The following is a 13,778-nucleotide window of genomic DNA, read 5'->3' on the forward strand; positions in this document are numbered from 1 at the left end:
TCTTCTGAATGCACACTGAATACCTCCAAAATGTTATGGTTTTAACATCTATGCTAGAAGTACAGAATTGTAAGCAAAACACTGAATCTCTTGCTCATGAGCCGTCCTGCTAGGTACCCCACCACAGAGCAGTCCCTCTAGGTCCCACACTACTGAGCTGTCCCAGATGAAAAAGAAAACATCACATCAATGATCAGAATGAAATGAGGTGTCAAAGAGAGCTACATTTTATTCTGTATTGCCTGGTAACACTGCGAGAATATGAACTATATAAAAGAGAGGAAAATAGTTCCATACAGCAGAGCAGGTAAATACTGGAAAATACAAACCACAATTATCATCACTAAGAAAAGAGGGGGGAGGGGAACCTTGAAAAAGAGAATTTTACAGTAAAATAACAGTACCAGTTTCTTCCTGTATTCCAGATCTTAATGAAAATGTTTAAATTAGGCAGCAGTAGGATAAGTTTCTTTTATTTTCCCTCATAGAATCACAGAATTGTTTTGGCTGGAAAAGACCTCCAAGATCATCAAGTCCAACCATTGACCTAACACTCCCAGCACAAGAAGGACATAGAACTGCTGTATTGGGTCCAGGAGAGGCCATGAAGATGATCAGAGGGCGGGAGAATCTCCCCTATGGGGACAGGCTGAGAGAGTTGGAGCTGTTCAGCCTGGAGAAGAGAAGGCTCCAAGGAGATCTTTGAGCAGCTTGACAGTACCTGAAAGGGATACAGGAGAGCTGGGGAGGGACTTTTTACAAAGGCTTGGAGTGTTAGGATGAGAGGGAATGGAATGAAGGTTGAGGAAGGCAGATTTGGACTGGAGATTAGGAAGAAATTCTTTCCTATGAGGGTGGTGAGACACTGGAACAGTTGCCCAGGGAGGTGGTGATGTCCCCTCCCTGGACCTCTTCACAGCTAGGTTGGATGAGGCCTTGAGCAGCCTGGTCTAGCGGAAGGTGTCCCTGCCCATGGCAGAGGGGACTGGAACTCGATGATCTTTAAGGTCCCTTCCAACCCAAACCATTCTGTGAATCTATACAAGAGACAGAGGGAGAAATCCAAACCCTATTAACATCAAGAGGAATACTGAGACCAAAATTCCACTTGAAGTGTGTTGTGGAGGCACCACAAAAGACAGCAGTAACTGGATCTTGTGCACGGTGCACAGCCAGCAGGGCCCCCATCAGCTCCTGCTCTTTCCCATGTCACACACTTGCTGATGAGATGATTTCAAAGCAGGTTGAAGGTTTTGGAGGTGTGACTGCATTTTCTATGCATATGCAGTTAACACTGAGAGGGCACAGGAATGAGCTGTCTGCACAGGGCCTGTCATTATGCAGTGTACTGAAAATATCCCTTTAATATCAGCCTTTGACACAGGAACTACAGCACATTCTTCACCCAGCAACATTTTTGCTGTCCCCAGTAAGCACTACCATGGTCCTCTGGCAGAAACATGGTGGTCAGATGGAAAAATCACCTCTAATTTCTCTTTGTCAGCAATAAGAACTTAACTTCTTCCTTCAACTACTGTTAATTAAGAAGCCTTATCAAGAGGTTTCCTAAGAAATCAGGAAGAAATTCTTTAGAGTGAGGGTGGTGAGACACTGGAACAGGATGCCCAGAGAAGCTGTGGATGCTTCATCCCTGGAAATGTTTAAGATCAGGTTGGATGAGGCCTTGAGCAACTTGATCTAGTGGGATGTGTTCTTGCTCATGGCAGGAGGTTGAAACTGGATGATCTTCAACATCCCTTCCAACCCAAACCATTCTGGGATTCTGTGATCTTTACTCTTGGGTTCTCCAAGCACCATCACCCTCTCCCTGGAGGTGTTCAAGGCCAGGATGAATGAGGCTTAGAGCAACCTGGTCTGGAGGTGTCTCTGCCCATGGCAGGGGGCTTAGAACTAGATAATCTTTAAGGTCCCTTCCAACTCAAACCCTTCCATGATTCTAATGTAATTTTGTGGAGCAAGAGAAAGAAGTGCCAAGAGGCTGGATGCACACACTCTTAAACAGTAGTGGACTTCACTTTTTGTGACAATACTTGAAATTAAAAGATTCAGGAGCAGGTCCACCTTAGCATTAGTTGCAAAAGCTCTAGAAGCATTAATAACCAGCTGAGGAACCTTTTCTCAAAGACGCATAAACCCCATTTCTGATTCCCATCTGCTGGGGTTTTTAAGAGACACCATGTGTGAGAAATGTGGAATTGGTCAGGTCAAGACAGCCAATGATTGTTAGCCAGCAAAATCCTTTCAAGGGTAAGAAATCAACCCTGACACAGCTGGTAAGCAGCCAAATGACTGAATGTACCTCAGGGGGAACTGCTGGAGTCGAGTGGTGGTCACCAACTTGGGCTTTTCAGACCACAGTAAGAGGAAAGCTTCTCATAGATACAGAGCAGAGCAGAGTATGGGCCCCAGCCCAGCTACACACAGAATGGTGGGGGTTAGAAGGGACCTCTGGAGATCATGCAGTGCAAATCTCCCTTGCTAAAGCAGGATCACCCACAGCAGCTTGCCCAGGATCACAATGTCCAGATGGGTTTGGAATCTCTCCGGAGGAGACTCCACAGCCTCTCTAGGCAGCCTTCTCCAGGGCTCCAGCACCCTCAAACCAAAGAACTTCTCTCTTTGTTCAGTTGGAACCTTCTGGGTTTCAGTTCGTGTCTGTTGCCCCTTGTCCTGTCACTGGGCACCACTGACAAGTGTCTGGCCCTGTCCTTTTGTCCCCCTACCCTTTAGCTCTTGCTGAACATTGATCAGATCCCCTCTGTATTGTCTCTGTTTCTAGATTTGTTTCTTCTCTGGTTCTCATTCCATCCCATGTTCCAAGACACATCGAGTTTCCATCCATCACAAACCAGACAATGGCCCCACGCTGAGAACCAGGGCTTGTCCTTTTGTAAGTAATAAAAAGCTAGACACTGAACCCAAGGAACATCATCAACCCCAGCTGATTCCAGAGTATTTATAGTCAGGTTCTTGTCACGCTGAAATGTTTCCAGGGCTTTTGATGAAAAACTGAGTACAAAATTCTATTGACACTTGGAGAACTCATAAGCAGATATTTGCAGGAGTTGTGCCCAGCCCTGCTCAGCAGCAGCAATGCTCTGATAATGTCTTTTCTTAATCCAGTTATAAAGACAGAACCAGTTTCTTGAAGGAGCAGGACCTCTGGCACATCCTCTACGTATGGTTGTTGTTCAGATTGTTCTTGTTAAAGAATCTCCGTGCTTCCACGCTGCTGAGGGACACGGAGCAGCGAGACGGGTTCTCCTTCCTGTATTCAATGCTCTCCTTCATAGCTTGCTTGATCACCTGGGAAAAAGGCAACAACAAGGTGTCATTCAGGGAAATAACCAACACAGAAGCAGATCAAAGAATCAAAGAATGGTTTGGGTTGGAAAGCACCTCCAAAGGTCATCTAGTCCACCCCCCCTGCAGTCAGCAGAGACATCCTCCAATAGATCAGGTTGATCAGAGCTTTGTTGAGCCTCATCTAGAATATTTCCAGGAATTTCCAGAATATTTCCAGAATATTTCCTCAAGTACACCCCTGGGTAACCTGTTCCAGTGTTCCACCACCCTCATGGTGCAGAACTTGTTCTTAACATCCAATGTAAGTCTGCTTTTCTCTAATTTCAAACCACTGCTCCTTGTCCTATCACTGCAGGCCTTTGGTAATAGTCCCTCTGCAGCCTTCTTGTAGGTCCCCTTCAGGTACTGGAAGGTTGCTATTAGGTCTCCCTGGAGCCTTCTCTTCTCCAGGCCTGCTCAAGTATCCTTCAAGGCTTTGGATGGCAAAATGGCCAACACAGGAACCAAACTAGAAAAGAGCATGAACTGGAGTGGATCCTAACAAGGCCAGGCTCAAACACTGTGAGAAGCACACACCCCCACCCTATACCCTAGCAGTGCTTCCATTTGGAAGATGGCCACAATGTTACATCAGTCCTCTCAGCCAGTATTACTTGTTCCACTGGAAAGCACCTTTTCAGCAGCATATTTGTTCAGTGGTTTATTACTGAGAAAAGATCGTAGATGGTAACACTACCTACAACACTTATACTTCAAGTGCTTCAGAAAAAGAGGTCAAGTGAAAACACCAAATGCTTTTCACCTCAATCTGTGTATCTCATCCAGCACTTTTTGGGGAACCCCTGTTTCCTGCAGTGCCTGGACTCCTCTCCTTCCCAGGTCAGAAGGACACGAACTGACCACACCAGTTTGTGCATGCTTTCATACAAGCTCACGAAGAATTTCGCTGGGGCATACTCCAGCCCTCACTAAAATCAGATTTTTCCACTGATCCAGCCTCAACTCTGAGAAGTTAAAAGGGCACAAGGAAACGTAGGAAGCACTTTTGATGTCCTAACACTCAGGCAAACCCTGAGGTGAACCCCTGCAGCTCCGGTATGGCAGCTTCAGAGCTTACCTCACCTACTTTTCTGTTTAATGATCTAGACCCTTGAAGGCCCTTCCACACCAGCATACGTACATCTATGTTATTGAGGGTGTTGAATTCCATCAGATCATGGAGCCTCTTGAAAGCTTCATTGGAATATTGGAAGTTGAAGGTAGAGAAGGGTGTATTTGGATCATCAAAAATATCAAAGTCTGCAAAATCCTTCTCTTCCTGAGTTTCCCTCGGTACACCTACACACAGAACAAACACAAAGACAATCAAAGTTTGGGGTTTGAAGACCTCCCATCTTCCTTTCAACACCTCTTTTGAGATCTCCTACTACAGACAGACTCAGGAGTTACTTCTGAGACAAAACATTTCCAGTATGACATCAGCAGGCCATGAGAAGGCTTCAAAGGGACAGCCAGATTCAGCATCAGAAGCTGCACGCTCACCTGGAGCTTTGTACTTCCGGAAGTTGATGTTAGCCAAAACAAAATGGATTATAGTTGGACAGTCTTTCTCTGAAGAGGTGTCCTTTGGCTTGAAAACATAGCACTCCTTCAGGCCCTCTCGATCAAACACGTTTGGGTCTATTTTGGGGAATGGAAGCTTGTTCATCTTGGCCCATTTCTCAGCAAGCAGAATCTCCTGAAAAGGTAGAAAAACCCGGGTGCAGGTAAAGCATCCACTGCTAAGAGAGAGAGCTCGGACAGAGACACGAGGCACATTGGGTAGAATCACAGAATGGTTTGGGGCAGAAGAAACTTTTCAAGGTCATCCAGTCCAACCCCTCTGCAGTCAGCAAGGACATCTGCAACTAGAGCAAGTTGCTCAGAACCTCAAACAACCTGACCTGGAATGGTTCCAGGGGCATCTACCACCTCTCTGGGCAACCTGAGCCAGGGTCTCGCCATCCTCAATGTGAAAATTTTCTTCCTTCTCTCCAGTCTGAATCCTCCCTCTTTTAGTTCAATCACCCCTTGTCCTGTCACAACAGGCCCTACTCAAAAGTCTGTCCCCAGTTTTCTGATCAGCCCCTTTAAGTACTGCAAGACTACCAGAAGGTCTCCCTGGAGCTTTCTCTTCTTCAGGCTGAACAACCCCAACTCTTTCAGCTTAGCCTCACAGCAGAAGGCTTCCAAGCTTTCCATCATGGCTGTGGTCTCCTCTGGCCTCACTCCAACAGGTCCATGTCTTTGCTGTGCTGAGGACTTCAGAGCTGGCCCCAGCACTGCAGGTGGGGTCTCAGCAGAGCACAGCAGAGAGGCAGAATCCCCTCCCTCCACCTGCTGCCCACACTGCCGGGCTGGCAGCGCTTGGTACCAGCTCATGTCTTGCTTTTCACCCACCATACTCTCAACCCTGCTGCATCTCTAATCTGGCTGGATGACTGTCAGCCCTACTCATTCCAGCTCTACCCACCTGCTCCAGGTCCCTTCTGGCTGCACCACACAGTTTGCACACCACATGTGCTTACTAGAAGCAGTTGAACTCATGCATCTTTACAGTAGGACTCATGGAGTTAACCTTTGTACAGATGACCCAGTGTGGCAACCTGAGCACCTAATGGAGCCTGCTGAGCTTCACCACCTGTGGTGATGATTCACAGGAAGGAGAGAGCTGCTCTGTCACATAAATCTTTGGGTGAATTTACAGAGCTGACAGCTAGAAAAAGCCGTCCATAATTTCAGTGTCAAACTGAGTAGCGGCACTATGGAAACCAGTGAGAGCTCATAAACACCAGTCCACGTGGGGCTCTCTTTGGAGTCCCAGCACAGCACAGCAAGGCATCTGAAAGATGCTAAGTGAAGGAAGGAGTTTGGAAAAGAGGCTTTTTTTCCCCCTTGTGACAACCCAGTAAACACAATAATTGGTAAATAATGACTCAAAAGCATGTAATGAGGGTGTGTGAGAGGGAGGAGAGGGAAGGTCAACATGTTTAATCTTGGGTTTGAATGAAATAGGGCCCTTCTTTGGGCAACTGTTTTGGATACACAAGAGATAAAACAATAGTGGGTGTAAAATGATAAACCAAGAGCAGAGTCATTGACTTCTGCTGGCTGATTTCCCTCTCTGTAGCTTCAAGTGCTACTACAGGTCCAGGCCAGATCTTGAACTGGAACCTGTGATGCAAGTGGAATCAGTGGGATTGTATGGGTTGCTCAAGGCCTTATCAAACCAGACCTTGAGCACCTTCAGGCACAGGGCATCCACAAACTCCCTGGGCAGCCTGTTCCAGTGCCTCACCACCCTCACTATAAAGAGTTTCTTCCTAGTCTCCGGTCTAAATCTCTCCTCCTCCAGCTTCAATCCATTCCCTTTCATCCTATCATGCCAAGCCCCTGTAAACAAAAGTCCCTCCCCAGCTTGCCTGTAGCTCCCTTCAAGTTCTGGAAAGCTGCTCTAAGGTCTCCCTGGATCCTTCTTTTCTCCAGGCTGAAGAGCCCAACTCTCAGCCTGTCCCTACAGAGGAGGTGCTCCTGTCTGTGATTATCTTCATGGCCTCTTCTGGACCCACTCCAGCAGTTCCATGTCCCTCATGCTGGGGGCACCAGAACTGGACACAGTGCTCCAGGTATGGTCTTAGCAGAGCAGAGGGGTAGAATCCCCTCCCTGTCCTGCTGCTCTCACTGCTTTGGATGCAGCCCAGCACAAAGCTGCCTTCTGGAATGCCAGCTGGCTCAAGGTGAGTTTTCCATCAACTGACACCCCCAAGCTCTTCTCCACTGTGATAATCAAGTTAGCTCCACTTCCAAAACATTGGGTACTTAGCAAGAGGAGAGTGAGTGGGACATACTTCTGGGAGTGTTTGACAGAAACTCTTTCCCTCACACTCCAGACTCAGCTATGCAGAGCTGGAGTGGCAGTGTGTTGGCACCTGAGTGACCAAATTGGTTAATCCTGACCCAAAAGGGAGCTGTGCAGCAGTGTTGAAGGCAAGGCTGCCGTCACCACAGCAGAGCTGTGACATCAAACCAACTGCATCAGCCTGCTTTGTGTCAGCTGCCTCCCATGAATCATGTAAACAGGAACTGAGATAGAGTGCAACACTCTGTCTTGACATGAAAACAAATTGCTCCAGTGTTGTGAATACAAGAGCACTGAGGCCTTCTGGAACCATCAAATGTGCAACCAGCCTGACTGGAAGAGTACAACTGAGTCAAATTTACATCTTGATTACATTGAAAGGAATGGTCTGCCTTACTTACTTTGAAAGGAGGACTGGAGTCACTTGGCCTTGCTGAAAAATCAAAAGAGATGATGAGATCCACACCTCTTTGAGGTCTCAAGATAAGTGGGTATGGCAGGTTAAATGTCAGCCCACTGTCCACTATATGAATCTTCTTGCTCTTCACATCCAGAGGTTCATAGATCCTCTCAAACTCGTCAGGATCTGTGTGGAACAATGAAAACACAACAGGAACAGAGAGTGAGGAACTGATGTTCTGATGGATTTCCCAAGTACTGAAGATTCCACAGAATTTAGAATGTGCAGCATCCCAACTAAACATACTATCAGCTCCTGCAGCCTTAACTCTGGTCTTAACAACTGGACAACAAGATGGAAAAACAGAGCTGCAAGGGACCCCAGAAGGTCAAGTACACCAATGTCCTGTCCCAAGGCAGAAGCAGAGGTGGCTTGAGGCAAAACTGAAGGGAGCAAATGGCCATGTTTGACCCCAGCCTTCCCACGTTTACTCTGTCATCCCCCAAAAAACTGTACACAAAAAAAGTTGGGGTTATTCAGCCTGGAGAAGAGAAGACTCCAGAGAGGCCTTCTGGTGGCCTTTCAGTGCTTAAACAGACTTTTGAGTAGGGTCTGTTGTGATAGCACAAGGGTTGATAGTTTGAACTGAAAGAGGGAGATTCAGACTGGAAAGAAGGAAGAAAATTTTCACACTGAGGATGAGACCCTCTGCCAGGTAGCCCAGAGAGGTGGTAGATGCTCCATCCCTGGAACCATTCAGCTTGAATGGGACACTGAGCAACCTACTCTAGTTGCAGATGTCCCTGCTGACTGCAGGGAGTTGCACTACCTGGGTGTTTAAAAGGTCCCTTTTGACCCAAAGCATTCTGTCAATCTATGATAAAGTGTTTATGGGACATGAAGAGACACATTCCTGACATACATCCCCCAGTGTCCCACAAGCCCTGTCCAAACCTATTCCTCCAGGTTCCCTCCCAATACTCTGTCCTTCCCTCTTCCTATTCTCCAGCTGAGATTTGCCTCTGAAGCCTTGACATGGCTCTAATTTTGTGTAATTCTTGTCCATGTCCCTTAAACTTAGGACTACCAAGTCTTGCCTTTCAACCTAAATGACAGCTGATGACTTCATACTCACTAATAGGCATGGGATAGAAGGGAACAGGGATCCATGTCTGTATTTGAAACAGAAGCACTGGGGGAAATCACATGTAAGCCACTTACTGCTGCCACTGTCATAGAATCACGGAATTGTTTTGATTGGAAAATATCTCTGAGATCACCATGGTAGAGTATCAAAGAGCTTCCTATCTCTGAAGCCCAAACTGAGGCTGAAGAAGATGCTGAGTCTCCTTCAACTTCAGTGTTCCCTAGTTGAAACTCAGGGTAAAAATATGTCATTTTTCCCAAGTGCCTGTGCACGTCTCCAAGTCTGTGGGTACAACTAAAGGGTCATAAACTTTTTCCCCTGACAGTTTTGTGTCTTACTCTAGATCTTAAAAGCATTTCCAGTGCATGTGTTTCACTTTTAACTGGAGACTTATATCTGCAGAGGGCACTGTAAGCTAGGGAATGCTGAGCAACACAGTTACCACAGAATGGTTTGGCTTGGAAAGGACCTTAAAGCTCAGGTAGGTCCTGGAACACCTTTGACTACACCAGGTTGCTCAAGACCTCATCCAGCCTAGCCGTGAACATCTCCAGGGACAGGGCATCCACAGCCTCTCTGGGCAACTTGTTCCAGTGTATCACAACCCTCACTGGAAAATATTTCTTCATAATGCCCAGCCTCAATCTACCCTCCTACAGCTTCAATCCATTCCCTCTCATCCTATCGCTCTAAGCCCTTGTGCCCCCTTCAGGTACTGGAAAGCTGGTCTAAGATCTCCTCAGAGTCTTGTCTTCTCCAGGTTGAGCAGCTGCATCTCCCTCAGCTTGTCCCCACAGGAGAGGTTCTCCAGCCCTCTGATCATTTTTGTGGCCTCCTCTGGACCAACTCTAGGAGTTCTATGTCCCTCGTTTGTTGAAGACACCAGAACTGGATACAGTGCTGCAGGTAGGATCTCAGTAAAGCAGAGCAGAGAGGCAGAATCCCTTCCCTGTCCTGCTGCTTTTGATGCAGCCCAGCACACAGCTGCCTTCTGGGCTGCCAGTAACCATTGCTGGCTCATAGAATAAGGTTGAAAAAGACCTCAAAGATCAAGTCCAACCTGCCACCCAAGACCTCATGACTACTAAACCAAGGCACCAAGTGCTCATGGTGAGTTTGTCTTCAACTGACATCCCCAAGTCCTTCTCTTCCATACTGCTCTTGAGCCACTCCTTGCCCAGCCTATATTTGTGCTTGGGATTGCCCCAACCCAGGTGCAGAACCTTGCACTTGGCCTTGCTGATCTTCATGAGGTTGGCTTGGGCCCACCTCTGAAACCTGTGAAAGTCCCTCTGTATGGATCCCTTCCTTCCAGCATGTCAACCAGGCCACACAGTTTGGTGTCATCAGCAAACTTGTTGAGGATGCATCAGTGCCACTGCCCATGTCACTGACAGGATGCTAAACACTGGTCCCAGTCCCACCTATCATCCTATCATTATTTTTAGTGCCTATTTTATCAGCAATAGAATTAATATGAATACAATATATTTTCATGTGAAGAAAGTCCTTCAAAAAGAATTCCTACTCTACTGCCTATCATTGGAGGATCCATGAGAACAATTTACTGTTATGAGCAGCCACAAAAATCATCAGAACAGACATTTTGAATTTTATTTCTGTTATTACTTATTTGAGGGCACTCTGCTAAGAAATGAGGCAATGTTGAGTTGCTGGAACATGTCCAGAGAAGGGCAACAAAGCTGGGGAGGGGTTTGGAGCACAAGCTCTGTGAGGAGAGGCTGAGGGAGCTGGGGTTGCTTAGCCTGGAGAAGAGGAGGCTCAGAGGAGACCTTATTGCTGTCTACAGCTACCTGAAGGGAGGTTGTAGCCAGGAGGGGGTTAGTCTCTTCTCCCAGACAACCAGCACCAGAACAAGAGGACACAGTCTCAAGCTGTGCCAGGGGAGGTTTAGGCTGGATGTTAGGAAGAAGGTCTTCACAGAGTGATTGGCCATTGGAATGGGCTGCCCGGGGAGGTACTGGAGTCACCATCACTGGAGGTGTTTGAAACTGGATGAGGCACTTGGTGCCATGGTTTAGTTGATTAGATGGTGTTGGGTGATAGGTTGGACTTGACGATCTTGAAGGTCTTTTCCAACCTGGTTAATTCTATTCTATCACTGTCCTCAGGTCTGCCTTGATATCTGAGGGAGAAAATCAAATCATTCCTTCATGATAAAGGGCCAAGGATGTGTACTGATCTGGTTTAGAACTAGGTATATTTAATGATCAGGGAGTAGCATAAGTCAATGAAAATATCTGAATGTGTACCAAATCCATCATCATTAAAACAAAAACCAAAACAGAAAAACCTCACCAAACAAGAAAAAAAGAACCACTTGCAAAAAAATTATAGAATGGTTTGGGTTGAAAGGGACCTGAAAGATCATTTCGTTCCAACACCCTACTGTGGGTAGGGACACCTCCTAGATGTGAAGAAGTGGTCAGGGATCGGAACAGGCTGCCCAGGGAGGTTGTGGAGTAACCATCCCTGGAGATGAAAAGAAACCTGTAGTCATGGCACTTTGGGACATGGTTTAATGGCCATGGTGGTGTTGGGTTGACGGTTGGACTTCATAATCTTGGAGGTCTCTTCCAACAAAAACAGTTCTATGATTCTGTAACCTTTTAAATCCCCTTCCAACCCTAACCATTGGATGATTCTATGAATTATTTGGAAGGGAAAAAGAAAGCATTTTCTAGAGAGCAAAGGCTGGGACAGATGGCAGCTTCAGTGGACGTATAGGAAATGGAGGGACATCTGCTACTGACGTGCACCACCCGTAACAGTTTCCATAAATACTGAAATAAGGAAGCAGACATCATGAGCTATTTTTTCCCCTATTGGTATTCACATTCAAGTGATTTTGGAGTGTTGTAATATGAAGGCACAGAAGCAGAACAATTGAGTTCAGAATGGAATCATTCCAGGAGTGTAAATTTTAAAGCATACTTGACATCAATGAAGAAAATACTCAGCAGAAAGTAAAGCCAAGTAAATGCTTAGCAAAGTCAAACCAAGTGTTGGAGATCAGGCAGCTGGGATCTCTGCTGTACAGAACCAGAGAATAAGTTTGGTTTCAAGGGATCTCTAAAGGCTATCTAGTCCATTCAGGGGGGACATTTGCAAGTAGAGCAGGTTGCTCAAAGCCCCAAACTACTTGACCAGGAATGGTTGCGGGGGTGGGGCATCTACCACCTCTCTGGGCAGCCTGGGTCAGTGTCTCAACCACTCTCAGTGCCAAAAATGTCTCTCTTCTCTCTATGCTAGTTCTCCCTCCTCACCATCAAACCATCACCCCTTGTCCTATCACAAGACACCCTGCTAAAAAGTCTGTCCCCAGCTTTCTGATAGGCCCCTTTAAGTACTGACAGGACAGCAGAAGGTCTCCTTGGAGCCTCCTCTTCTCCAGGATGAACAGCCCAAGTTCTCTCAGCCTGAAATTAATTCACAGCATTAAAATCACACCTATCACACTACTGAGTGAGTTGTAGACTGACTATTGAAATTTCAAGGGGTTTTTAACTGTTCTTGACCATAATATAGCCCTCAACACAGGAAGGACATGGACCTGATGGAGCAGGTCCAGAGGAGGCCATTAAAATGATCAGGGGGCTGGAACACCTCTGCTATGAGGACAGGCTGAGGGAGCTGGGGTTGTTCAGCCTAGGGAAGAGAAGGCTCCAGTAAGACCTAATAGAAGCCTCCTGGTACCTACAAGAAGGCTGCAGAGGGACTACTTCCAAAGGCAGTGATAGGACAAGGGGCAATGGTTTGAAATTAGAGATTTAGATTGGATATTAAGAACAAGTTCTGCACCATGACGGTGGTGGACCACTTCAACAGGTTGCCCAGGGAGTAGCAGAGGCCCCATTCCTGGAGATATTCTAGGTGAGACTTTTCAAGGCTCTGATCAACCTGATTACTGGAGGATGTCCCTGCTGACTGCAGGGGGGTTGGACTAGATGACTTTTGCAGGTGCCTTTCAACCCAAACCATTCTATGATTCTGTACTATTGCAACTACTCACAGCTGTTGGATTTGGTTCATCAGGTTTATGCACGTAGGCAAAATAGTGCAGTTCAGTCACAGCTGTGGCTGACATTTTGCCCAAAGGAATGCCAAGAATCGTCTCTGAGGTGCAGGCCCAGCATTTTGTTTCAATGGAAATTAAACCCCAGGAAGCTGAAGGTTGATTCTGAAGACCCTCTACACGCCTTAATTATGCAAAATTCTAATCATCTGTCATTTTTTCCACAAATTTACTACAGGCTTTCCTGTCTTCTACAACTACTCTAAATATTAAGATTACCCAACTGTAAACACCTCTGAGATGATGAAAATATTTAGAAAGAGAAGTACAGATGGAAATTACTCCACAAGCACTCCAAGGGATTTGTTACCCTAACAAATACACAGCAGAGCTCCTCTGCTACTTGAGCTTTTAAACGACATCTGGTATTTACCATTGCATAATGATCAGCCAGGAGAATCCCTGTCCTCTTCAGAGGACCTATAGTTACCACAAGGGATGAGTGGTAATGTTGTACCTCTACACAGCAACATGGAAAGAACATAGAATCATAGAACATTGAGGTCAGAAGACACCTTTTTGGTCAAGTCCAATTGCTCATCTAGAGCTCACAACCCCACTACTACTGCTAAGTCACTGGCACTAAACCTCGTCCCTGAGCAGCACATCCAGGTGTCTTTTAAATCCCTGCAGGGATGGTGACCCCTCCACCTCCCTGGGCAGCCTGTTCCAGTGGCTGAGAACCCTTTCAGGGAAGAAATTGTTCCTAATACTCAGTGTGAACCTGCCCTGGCACAAGTTGAGCCTGTTTCCTCCTGTCACTTGTTGCAAGTGAGAAGAGATGAATCCCCACCTTGCTCTAACCACTTTAAGGTAGTTGTAAAGGGTGACGAAGTCTCCCCTCAGCCTCCTCTTCTGAAGACTAAACAACCCCAGTTCCCTCAGCTGTTCCTCATAGGATTTGTGTCCA

General features: G+C 46.5%; 1 protein-coding gene across 2 annotated transcripts in view; it reads right to left on the minus strand.

Moving 5' to 3' along the window:
- Positions 1 to 204: 204 nt before the first annotated feature.
- The window catches only part of PLA2G4A (phospholipase A2 group IVA), a 72,195-nt gene continuing 58,621 nt past the window's right edge, over positions 205 to 13,778 (minus strand). For both annotated transcript variants that reach the window (XM_068141300.1, XM_068141301.1), the window contains 4 exons: positions 7,627 to 7,811; positions 4,870 to 5,065; positions 4,508 to 4,665; positions 205 to 3,327 (listed from right to left, as the gene is read on the minus strand). In XM_068141300.1, the coding sequence (XP_067997401.1) occupies positions 3,196 to 3,327; positions 4,508 to 4,665; positions 4,870 to 5,065; positions 7,627 to 7,811 (671 nt within the window). In that variant the 3' untranslated portion in view covers positions 205 to 3,195. The remainder of the gene's footprint in view (positions 3,328 to 4,507; positions 4,666 to 4,869; positions 5,066 to 7,626; positions 7,812 to 13,778) is intronic.

The sequence above is a fragment of the Melanerpes formicivorus genome, unplaced genomic scaffold (assembly GCF_026170545.1).
Source record: "Melanerpes formicivorus ecotype bairdi unplaced genomic scaffold, bMelFor1.0.p_v2 SCAF_7, whole genome shotgun sequence".
NCBI lineage: Eukaryota > Metazoa > Chordata > Aves > Piciformes > Picidae > Melanerpes > Melanerpes formicivorus.